General features: G+C 53.5%; 2 protein-coding genes across 2 annotated transcripts; one reads left to right on the top strand and one right to left on the bottom strand.

Moving 5' to 3' along the window:
• Window positions 1-282: 282 nt before the first annotated feature.
• On the top strand, window positions 283-867 carry W97_02992 (uncharacterized protein; the record flags this gene model as incomplete). Its single annotated transcript, XM_007780891.1, has 2 exons — window positions 283-672; window positions 787-867. 2 exons carry the CDS (start codon window positions 283-285, stop codon window positions 865-867), a joined length of 471 nt encoding a protein of 156 aa, XP_007779081.1.
• A 2,560-nt stretch (window positions 868-3,427) lies between these two features.
• On the bottom strand, window positions 3,428-11,386 carry W97_02991 (uncharacterized protein; the record flags this gene model as incomplete). The annotated part of the gene is made up of 1 exon (XM_007780890.1): window positions 3,428-11,386. One exon carries the CDS (start codon window positions 11,384-11,386, stop codon window positions 3,428-3,430), a length of 7,959 nt encoding a protein of 2,652 aa, XP_007779080.1.
• Window positions 11,387-11,556: the final 170 nt, after the last annotated feature.

Genomic DNA, 11,556 nt, shown 5'->3' with positions numbered 1-11,556 from the left:
CCAGCTTAACTTTGCCCTTACATACGCGCTTCGAGTCGCATAGCTTCACAGAAGGTAAGAACTTATTTTCGCACGCACATGTTTCGCGCGCGCGTTGTTGTTGTGACGTTATCACGCGCCTGGTTCCTCGCTCCGCGCACTTCCCCCTCACCGCGCGCTCGCATCTTCCAGTTTCCTCCACCCCAACACCTTCGCTCCACTTTCAAACCTGTTTAACGCGGTCGCCAGTCTCACACAAACCACAAGTAAACTCCGTTTCAACAGGAAGTTACAGTCGTCGCAATGGCTTCCACGCGCTCCCAGACCGGCAACTCCAAGCCGCGCACCGTCCCGAACGCGGACACGGGCGCCGACACCACCAAGGCGAGCACCAAGAAGGGTGCCGGCACGGGCGCGAAGAAGGCCGGTGTCAAGAAGACGGCCGCGTCGGCGAAGGCGAACACGTCTAAGCCGCGCGACAAGAAGACGGCCACCGGGCGCGTCGCAAAGTCCAAGTCCCCGGCTGCGGCTAAGAAGAGCGCGCCTAAGGAGAAGGCTGAGGAGGTTGCAAAGGCTGCCGAGGAGCTTAAGGAGATGGTGGAGGAGATGCACGATGACGATGATATGGAACCGGAGGAGACTGAGCCTGCTGAGAAGGCTGCTGAGAAGCCCGCTGAGAAGGGGAAGAAGAAGGTACGTGCGTTTTCACGCGTCTGAGCTGTGCGCCTGCGATGGAGAGACGTCGACGTATCGCGCTGGTCATGGTTACCTTATGCGATGCTCCACTTGCTAACGCGCTTGGCATAGGCCCCGGCGAAGAAGGCTGCCACTACCAAGAAGGCCGCCGCGAAGCCCAAGGCTCCCAAGGCCGTCAAGGCGGCTGCATAAGCGGGATACACGCCTCGTCAACCTCTGCTGCCCGCACTGTTCAGCTCTGTTGGTATGGAGTAGCTCAGTCTCGTTCGTCGCGGGCGTCTTGGATACCCTCACGTCGTGCCGCTTCTGGTCGCAGTCACGTGTTGCTCGCATATCGTACTGGTGGATCCTTGGTCTATGAGTTTCCTTTGTGTTCTGGTCACCTGATCGTCATCACTGCCTCTTCGTTATCCTTTTCCTTGGTCAGTTTCCCTTGGGTCGATGCCATGAGTGCTGCTTTATCTTTCTGGTCACTAGTCGGGCGTGGGTTCGGGATTGTACGATACCCAAAGAAGATCTATCGATGACGTTTTGCTCCTATATACGAAAACATGCTTGAATACAGGCTCACATCCTTGCAAGAGAGGTAGTGAAGAGAGTGAAGTATGATGGTAAAACACAACAAGCCCTTCGGAGAACAATGCTCAAAACACTGTAACTTTTCTTCGCTTCAAAGCCCCCAGCATGAACCGCATAACTTTCTCACAAGCCGTCCCCCTTATAGGTACGCTAAGCGGTACGGCTGTCAATTCACAATGGTCAAGTAACACGCATCCTAATCACGTTAGCACGAGCAGTCAGAGAGTGGATTATGGTCCGCACCGCCCGGTATTTTGAGGCATTCGCAAGGCGGTTGGCCGCGCAGGCGGCTTTAGTTCCAGCACAAAAGCTGGCATAAGTCCGAACGATGGGCCACACAGGTGAACGGCTCCAAGAAGCAAAGCTTCATAGACGGCATCCCCCTTGTTAAACTCTGCAAGGCCCATCCATCAGCCCAGTACTCTGTGACCCTTCGAGTGATGCCGTGCCTCTAGCCGTGTGCCTGCGCCTTCTGGCCTCCAGCCAGGTCAGCAGGGCTATCAGAAGAGTTGGGATGCCGATAGAGATTGAGACAATGATCTCTGGGGAAAAGAACACCATTCTTTAGTTGCTGAGGGTGGTGTGAAACTTTGACGGTCTGAAACTTGGAAGGAGCGTCAATGGAAGGAACAGTTAACTGCTGTGGTGTTCGTCCCAGTTCAAACTTTTGGGGCGCACAAGGTGCCTTATATACCACTCAATGTCAGGCCAGTTCAACGTATGCTGGCTCAGGTTCATCATGAAGAAAGCCTTGAGCGGCCCGGGCAGCATAGCCATCGATGGCGTTTCTACCCTACTTCAATGCTCACTGCCCCTCCCTCTGACTCTTAAGGCGTCGTGAAGTGGCATGGAGGTGTATAAGATCATGGGCCATTGGCCGTTCAATTTCACTAACGACTGCTCCTCCTGCAAGACATGTCCGCACATCCTTGACCTTCCCATCCTACGCGCCAGTAGCAGTGCGTGCCATATCCCCGGCGTCTGCGCTTGGGCGGAAAGAGCACCTGATATCGCGCTCTCCTTCACGCGTCAAATCACGTCCCCTAAAAGACGCGCCTCGCTGCAGAAGAAAGGCTGCGCCTTAAGCCTTGACTTGTGCGTTGTCTGGGTCTCACCGACCACCCATTCCATCAATGGCAAACTCGCATGCCATTTCATGGCTGCGATTCGCCAAGTGTTGCTCGGCCAAACCAGGGGATCCAGGACTGCTCCAGAGCACGCATCAACTCTGGCAGCTGGAGTTGCACGCAGTCAGGACGTCGACACCTCAAGCTTTGCAGAGCCTCAGGTGCGTCACTCTTAGTGCAAGAAGGTGTTCTAGTCAAGCGCAATGGCGAGCCAATAATGGAGGTTATACCGCCCTTGATCAAAAGATCTCCCTTCCGGTCAACCTAATCGGGGTTTGACTTGTTCAATGGCGCAAGACAGTGCAATTACTGGATCAAAAGTTCGGGGGACGCCAGGGTTGAACGAAGAGCGGTCTGAGCTGGCTTGTCTTCGAATCTGTTAACAACAGAACCTGGGGTAAAACTGATGCTGCAGGACAACTCAAATTTTGCAAGCTATTCGATAATAAACATGTTGGTCTTTCGGGATCTACTGCCACTCCGCAAAGCACAGCGAATAGAAGGCCACCTCAGAACTCGAGAGAGGCACCGAGCATGTCGAATAAGGCAGAATTCAACTTCCGTTGAGATATCGTACACAGTCACAGTTCCTTAGCTCGACAGAGATCCAATCCCCTTCACTAAGCCATGAAGTAGTGGTTTACCCATATCCCGTTGCCTGTCTGTGATAGTCTCTTTCCATGGCGCTTTTCATCGCCGCGCTCCGCACAGCCATAACACAGTAGTATGGATAAGCATACCCTGCATATATTTACGGCTTCGCCAACGTGGAGCTCATACGAAGTGTTCCGAACTCTCTCAATTTCGTAACCTGACTGCAGTCAAGGCGAAACTCTTACGCCTATAAGTCACCACGTAAGTGGCACGGCCCAAAACACGTGCCATCGAGATTATAGCATCTCGTCATCCTTGGCCATTCCACAAACACCAGCAAACACCAGCAAATGCGAGCCCCAATCATCGGGCCCAATTTTCTGTCCTCAACATCACACCACACACAATACACAAACTCCAAAACCCCGTACTCTCCCATTCCATCCTCCCTACTACCATCCCCTCCTCCGTCCCCTCTGTTCCCCACTCCTCTCTTTCCGTTTTCCCTTCTCTCTCTCCCTCTTGATCCTCTTCTCCCTCCCCACCTTCTCCGGTTCCCTAACGGCCTCAATCCTCCTTTTGACCCTCCTTCCCTCCCTCCTCTCTCTAACACCCTGCCTCACACCCTGCAGCACCCTCACATACTCGCTTGTGCCGAGCTTCGCCTGCAGCGCGGCCATCAGCTCCTGGGCCGTGGATCGCAGCGCCTTGTGCGCGACTACGAAGGCTTGGTCGCTGGAGTGCGGGACCGCGATTGCGGGGTCGGTGAGGTTGTGGAGCGGGAGGAGGATTGTAGGGAGGGAGGGCTGAAGCGCTGAGGTGGGGAGGCTGTTACAGAGCGCGGCGAGGAGTTGCAGAGAGGCTGTGTGGGTGTACAGGGATGGCGCGCGGTTGGATGAGGGCTCACGGCGGAGGACGGAGCACAGACGCTCAATAAGATATTGGAGCACGGTCTTCTGTTCGGGTTCTTCGAGCTCGCCGTCGGTACCATTGACGTCCGCTTCTTCACTCTCCGCTTCTGCCATATGTGTGTCTTCATACTCGGCTTCTTCGTTCTCTGACTCCTCGGTAGCGACTGGACCTGTGGCGTTAGGATATCGCCACTTAAGGCCATTCGCAGCGAAGCAGCGGCCCAAGACCAACAGATTTCGTACTGTTTGGCCTGCGAGCTCCTCCGTCACGCTAGGTAGCTTGAGTGTCCGCAAGCCGGCGATTGTGAGCTGGATCATGTCTTCGCCGCTGAGATGGAGTCCTCCGGATCCAAGCAACGGAACGGTTCCCAGATCTTGGGCGTTGGTGCTCACAAAGTCTTTCAGGTGGAGACCAATGAGACGCGCTGCTGACAGCTTGACCCAGGCATGAGGAAAGGAGAGACAGGCGCGTACTGCTGACCAGAGCGGCGCTGTATCTGCAGCAAAGGCAGCTGGGTTGGATAGTTCGGATATCTTGGCAAAGGCCTGCAGCGAGTAATACAAGAGCTCCCAGTCGCTGTCGTCTTTGCTTTTGGTGACCGGTTGCAGGATTGATGTCAGATGCTCGACAAGATATCTCGTTTCCTTCTCGGCGACCTTCTCCTCCGCTGCCATGACGTCGAAGTATAGTGTCCAGCACTGGACAGCGACCCTCTTGAGCAGCGGCTGCTCGTCTTGTTCCAACCATGTTCGGAGGAGTGACCGGAAGGTCTTCATGCGCTCATTGTCCGCTCGCTCGAAGACTCTCTTCAACAGTGCACCAGCCATCTCCCGACAACCGCTCGAGTCGTCGTTGACCAGAACCATGACTAGAGGCACGAATACCGTGGCCGCGACATCCTGCGCCAGTTCATCTGGCACTTTACCCAGAACAAGGTGCAACGCTTCCATGACAGACTGTCTCCCTTCGACGTACTTGTAGTCGAGGTTCTTAACCAAGAAAGCGAGTTGCTTAGACAATCTGTCCTTGCGTTGGGGGTAGTTCATCAGGAAATCGAAGTACACTCCACGAGCGAGATCGCGGGCAGTGCGGGTCTGATTCGTGACCATGATCTGTGCAATGGTATCGAGCACGTCGTACACTTCGGCGATGACAATCTTACGGCTCATCACTGCTCTGAGGAAATTGAAGGTTACACCCTGTCGATCAGGCTCTTCGAGATCCGGCTTGAGCCGCTTCAGCAGGTAGGCTAGGTCGTTCTCCTTGATAGTGAAGTCGCGAGGCGCTCTTAGGATTGCGGAGATGAGCTTTAGAGCCGCTTGAGCCAGTTCGCTGTTAGTGCTCGGGGCTCCACGTATCACTCGCACGGCCTCAGCGACGTATGTTGGAGCGTCCGATTCAATCCTTGGAAGCGGTACGAAGGGCGGGCTGACAATGGTTGTAAGCAACCGGATTGCCGATATTTGGACCTCCTCCTGCCCTTGCACGAGAGCGTCTCCGATGATAGGCATGAAGCCGGCAAGATTCTCCGGTGTCTGTAGCGCATCGTGCTTGTTCAGGACAGAGCGAAACACGTCGAGCGCAAACCGTACCATCTTGTATGTGTGAGACGTAATTGCTCCACGGTTGCCGAGCTTGTTGGCACTATTCATGCTTATCAAGTAACGCTTGATCTTGTAGTCATCGTCTCGATTCTGGGATAGCGGTTCCGTCGAAAGCTTGTACACCTCCTGAATAAGTTCGTAGCAGAAGACAAGAATGTCCCGTCCCCGATCTTGTATCGAGACGTTGTGCATGATTCCGAGACCAAAGCGACGCAAGAGCTCATCGACCTTCTTGACTGTTCGGGAGTCCAACTTCTGTAGAAGCAAACTCTGTACCGGCCGGATTAAGTCTACCAGATGGCCAATTGTCGTAATCTTCGCCACCAGCTCCATGGAGTCAAAGCTTTTGCTGCTCTTCACTTCCCTCATCTTACTGATGTAGTCTTCGGCATCCTTCTCTTGGCCTGTCACTCCAAATATGTCATCCATGATAACATCAATTATCTCCCCGAGGCAATAGTCAAGATCGCCAGGTTTCAAGATCGGTGACATTGAAACGAGGATCGAATGTACTGTGAAAGACAGAACATGCAGTTGATAGCCTCGCTGTAACGCGGTTCGAAGTGCCTTCACAAGGAAGGCAAAGTATGATCCCCCGATGAGGAGCGCGATATCGGCCAGAGTCTTGCGAGTCATATCTCGGGAGCCTTGGTCTCGGCTTTTGAGGATATGAGAGATATCCAAAAGTACGGGCGGCAGGCGAGCAGAGAACTCACGCGGTGGCAGAAGTCGAAGCAGCTTCACTACGGTAACCGCCACAGGAACTCGCAGGCTGACTGTGGCTTCATCCTTGCGGTGAATGTATGCAGTCAGGGCTGGTAAAAGATTGTTGATCAAGTCCGCGTACAGCTTTTGTTGACTTGGCATGGTGGCGGCAAGCTTGCTGAGACTGCCAGTAGCCTTTTCGGCTTCCTCTCGAATCTGGCTGGCGCTGGCGGAACCGATGGGCGACGTGTCGACCGAGACATACCCTCTGGCTAGCCCGGCCCGGCTGAGAGCATCAACAGTCGCTCCGAGGAGCTTAATGGTGGTCTTCTCCATGTCCTGCTTGCTCTGCATGTAGCCGCTATATCTCCGTAGAAGCGCTCGATATTGCGGCCATTCAAGCCACTCGGCGAGCGCCCCTATAGTCGTGATTGTCTCTGCGGCAAGATTGTGAGCGTTCTCGTCGTCAGACTTGTCGAAGATGTAATGTTCGATGAGCGGTATGAAGAAATGGCTTATGTTATTGCTTCTAAGGTGGCCAGAGCTTGCTTCGCTAGCAAGACGCCGTAGTGCGCGGAAACGACGATGCTGCTGAATGTGCAAGATGTTGCTGAAGAATGACGCCTCCTCGTCGTCGTCCACCAGAAGGATATGCATGTCACTGACAGGAGCCCAAGTTGGGAACCGCTTGATGAGCTGAGAAACGACCGACAGGTACTCAGTTCTCACCAGCTCCGAAGACTCTCGTGCTCCGTTTTGAAGACCAGGTAGGACTGCAGTAGCTAGCAGCGCCACGAATGCTTCGGCATCGGTATCCTTAACAGCACTTGCTACTTCAATAAACCTACGAAGTGCAAGTGAAGCACTAGCTCGGATGACCATCTCTTCGTCGTCTTTGATGAAGTAGAGCATGTTGTACAGTAGCGGCCGCCACTGCTTTGCCGAAAACGATGAATACCGTACTTCATTGATAGCTGTAAAGGCTTTCGAACGGCGCTCAAAGTCTGGACAGTCGAGTCTGGACGTCGAGAAAGAGTTGAGATCTCTACATAACACAGCTGTTTCCCCGAGCTCAGGATCAGTCCGACTAAGACTCTCAAGCACATCGCACAGGAGACTTCTGCTGATGCTGTCCTGGAAAAATGCAAACAGCGCAGACACAATTTCTAATGTCTCTGCGAAAAGCGGGCTACTGCTGTCGTGTACGCTCATAGGGATGAACCGATGCAGAATCCGAAGCAAGTCGCTCTTTGTCCTTGGAGCGACCCTTTTTGAAGGCTGCTGCAGTAGGAATATCGAGATCCGAATCAGCTTCTCCGATTCGAATGTGCCAACCACAAAATCGGCAAGATTGGCAATGGCTTGTACGCCGGCTTCCAGAACCTCCTTACTAGGACTGCCTTGCAACAAGCCCGCAATCCGTGTCAAGAGGTGATAGGACTTCGGTTCCACTATCTGCGTGCGGATGACCGAATCCTGTCTGGCTACAGATATGAGACGCCCTACGATGTCCCTGAGAACGAAGAGCTTGACTTCGTCCTGGGCGGAAGGAACCTCAAGGCAGTCTGCAACCTTGTTGAGAATGTCCGGATTGAATTCGACTAAGAAGCCGGCTGTGTGGGGCGAACTGGCCCAGGTTGACACTAGTCGCAGAATGCCGGATATTGACTGTGCGGACTCTATGGGAAGCTTTTCGAGTCTTGGTTCTATCAGTTCCTGGACGATGACAGCCGCGAATGCAGACCAATCAGCATCGGGAGAACTTGCGAACAGCATGTTGAGACAATGGAAACCCACTTGTCGAATAGCTCGTAGTAGTGACAGCTGTTGTCCGCTTTTCTCCCCTTCAGCGAGGCTCATGTCTTTGTTTATACCGCGAGAGGCCCGGATCATGCAGTAGAGAATTGGATCCACTAAAGCATCAGTAAACGGAGCGAGTTGAGTCCCAAGGGTGTCTAGCATGTCTTCCAATAAGTTTACCAGTCCAGATTGCTTTCTCGGACTAAGCAGTTCCTGCTGCAAAACAGACTCCCGGAGATCCTGTTGTTGCACGATGGACACACCATCCAGAGGACCAAGCGCAATTTGAAGGAACTGTCGAACATCCTCCAGCCCAAATCGCGTAAGTGCAATGAATACCGCTTTGCGCCTGGACTCCTGGCCTCGCCGGCCACTCGCTGAACCAGTACGAGCAATAACCTTGCCGTAAAGGAGTCTTAGTATGAGCGGCATGATTTCGGCCCGATGCTCTTCTTGTAAGGTGCTGTCATCGTCGCCAATGTTAAGAAACACTGAAATCTGCTCCCTAAACCGGGCATCGTCGAGTAGGTTCGTTAGATTCTCCTCGTAGCGAGTAATGTGCTCACTCTTCCAAGTGAGAACAGCCCTCAGTGCCGATCTTTGAATCTCGACGTCGCCGTTTGCCGCGAGGCCAAGCAGCGCTGAGTAGACTTCCGCGGACTTGTAGAGAACTTTCGGATTCTTGAATTGAGCAAAGAGAGAGAGCATAGCCTTCTGGTCCTTGCGCGTCCACCTCTGGAGAAAAGACCTCGGATTAATGGCTTGATCTTCCTCGTCAGTGCCTTGAACGGCTTCCGTGACTGCTTCTACATCGGCAACCCATCGTAACAATATAGGTACCAGCAATCGAGATTTCTTCTCTGCCACCTGCGGTATTGCATGTAGAACGCGTAATGCTTGTGACCGGCTTGACGGCGTTATGAACGGGACTTCATGATGGAACGCAAGGAACGATTGCTGCAGCTCTTGCGCGGCACTTTGAAGCAACGATTCGCTTTCTTCAGCCATTCGGTCCAATCTCGACAGATTTGTGCATTCAAATTCGGTAATAGCTCGGCTTGGGCCATCATCTCGCATGCCTCCAGGCTGAGACTGTACCAGTGTGTCCTCGTGATCTATTGCGCTGTGCAGCCAGCTGAAGGCTATCTCAGAAACAACGTCTTCGCCGTCCCTCAGCTCGCAGATCTCCTTCAGAGCGCTGCAAGAGTCGTCCCATACTTGCGAAAACCTGACATGGAGCAGACCGAAGAGATAACTTGGGATTGCTCGTGCCAGCCAGGGGTCTGAGGACGCAGTTTTGTAGCTAGTTGCAAGCCTTCGGATGTGCATGGAGACAGTCCGTGCAGTCTCGATGTTGAGTGGCATGCTTTCAATAACGATCGCAACAGAGAGTGCTTCCGGCTCCTCCTTATGTTTGGCCGTGATGACCGCTTTGAGAGTGTCCAGACTCAATGACCGGAGGTCGTGGGATGGCGACGCAAGGCAGCGCACGAGGTCGTTTACTAGTAACGACGTGTCGGGCTCGCTAAGATCCAGCTGGTTCGCCCTCGGCCTCAGGTACTGTAACATAGCTTTCCAGAATGCTGGCATACGGCGAAATCTGCCGGAGTTTTGACACAATAGAGGCCAGAGTTTCAGCTCAGGGTCCTGCGTACTTTTCGCAGCCGTCCAATAACTGAAGCAATGGCCAGCAGCGAATTTTGCCCAGTAGTCGTCCTCGGTCGTGTTGGGAGAACTGAGCAGAATGCTCTGCAGAAGTTTGAACAATCGTCCTTGGAGTTGCGCGCCGAGCTGTGGCTCCATGCTCGTTACCTTGAGCGTTTCAAGGTATCCATTGCAGAGAGATGCAAGCTCTAGATCTGTGATGCTTGTTCCGTTCGGCGGTTGGTATGATCGGAACTCGTTCAACATGTGCTCCTGCCAGGGCTGAGGACAGGTCAGTGCTGATTGCAGGTTATCATTCGCAAGTCTGGGCAGCAGGAGACTCAATCTGTCGCCCTGACTTTTCCAGTGTCCTGCGATGAACCTCTGGAGATGTGGCAGCACCAGGCTTTCGAACCGCTCCCGACCAAGCTCAGCAAAGAAGTTGCAGAACGGAAGAAAATGTTGCTCCCATTCATCCGTGGTAAGATGGTCTAGTAGCCGTATGTGAGGAATCACAACCTCCAGTGGCGCGCTCTGGAAGACTACCGCCAACGCCACCAAAATATCCGAAGCGGTTCCTGAGTCTACGGCGTCAGACCTCGAGCTGGTGGACTCTACAAGAATGGAGATACAAGACAAGAGAGGTTTCCAATCGTGGATACGCGTTCCCTTTCTGACAGCTGAAATGATGAACAACAAGCGCGACGCGTCTCTCAATTGACTATCCGTAGCTCCAGTTGCGGAAGCTTGACAAAAGGGAACGACAACTTCGACGATAGGCGCAAAGGTCTCTGAATTTGTATGGTGAATCAGAGCCACGAGCACTCCGTGGACAATGCGTTTTGCGCCGGTATTCCCGCGCTCCGTAGACTTGGACTGATGGCTTTGGGCGAGCAGCTCGCGGAAAACCGCATCGCCGCTTGAATGCAAGCCTCCTTGAACACCTCTGATTGCCTCAGTGAAGAGAGTACTGAGGCCTTGCTGATAAAGTGGAGCATTGTTTTCGCTTACGGTGGTCTCTAGATCTTGGAGAGCGTGGTTGATAATCAATTGGAGGGGTTCCTTGCTCCTGTGATAAGCGGCGCCGGCCTTCCTTACCAGGAAGCTCATTGACTCCGCGGCGAACCTAGTAATGAAAGGCTTCTGAGGAGCTTTACCCAGGAGCGGCGCCATCAAATCGTACAGCGGCCGCAGGTCGGGCACGAGCAGTCGCGAGAGATATTTGAACAGCCAGGCAAGGCAAGCAAAGCTCCATTCTATGACCTCTATATCAGAGTGTTGGGCGGCCACTTTACATACAACAGCTACTGTCCGCTGGAAGTGCCTCTCGAATCTTGCGCCCAGGTCGTGCGCAAGGTGTGATACGAGGCCCAGCAACGGCTGCAAAGATAGTGCGTCCATGTGCTCAATATATCTTATCAATATGTCCATTATCCGTTCATCATAATGGAGTATCTGGGGCAGGCTCTCGCAGAGCGGCTCGACTTCTCGAGAGAAGCTAACGAAGCTCTCGGACAGGTTGAGGTCCTTCCATTCGTCGAACGAAGTCTTGAAATATGAGGAGGTTTCGGAGGCGCCATTCTCATCGAGATCATTACGGCGGGTTTTGCGAACGGGGTCAATACTGAGCTTAGCGATGCGCTTGGAGAAGGGTTCGAAATGGTGTTTTCGTGAGGACTGCGTGCCGCCCTTCCTCTTTGAGACCTTGTAGGCCTTTGGCTCTTCTCCTCTGGACATGGCGGGCATACTGAAGGTTTAGTAGGTACTCGCAGGCGGTCGACTTGCCTTTGCGACTTGCCTCTGCAACTTGCGGCTTGAAAAAAAGTTCCCAGGCGAAATCTGGGGTCGGAGCTTTGGTTCGCCGCGAAGCCTTGGCACCGCGCTTCCGCGCTAATCCAAGCACTTCGACGTCACGG

The sequence above is a fragment of the Coniosporium apollinis genome (genome assembly GCF_000281105.1).
Source record: "Coniosporium apollinis CBS 100218 chromosome Unknown supercont1.12, whole genome shotgun sequence".
NCBI lineage: Eukaryota > Fungi > Ascomycota > Dothideomycetes > Coniosporium > Coniosporium apollinis.
Note: the sequence above shows the minus strand (reverse complement) of the source record. Positions and strands in the feature narration are given on the sequence as shown.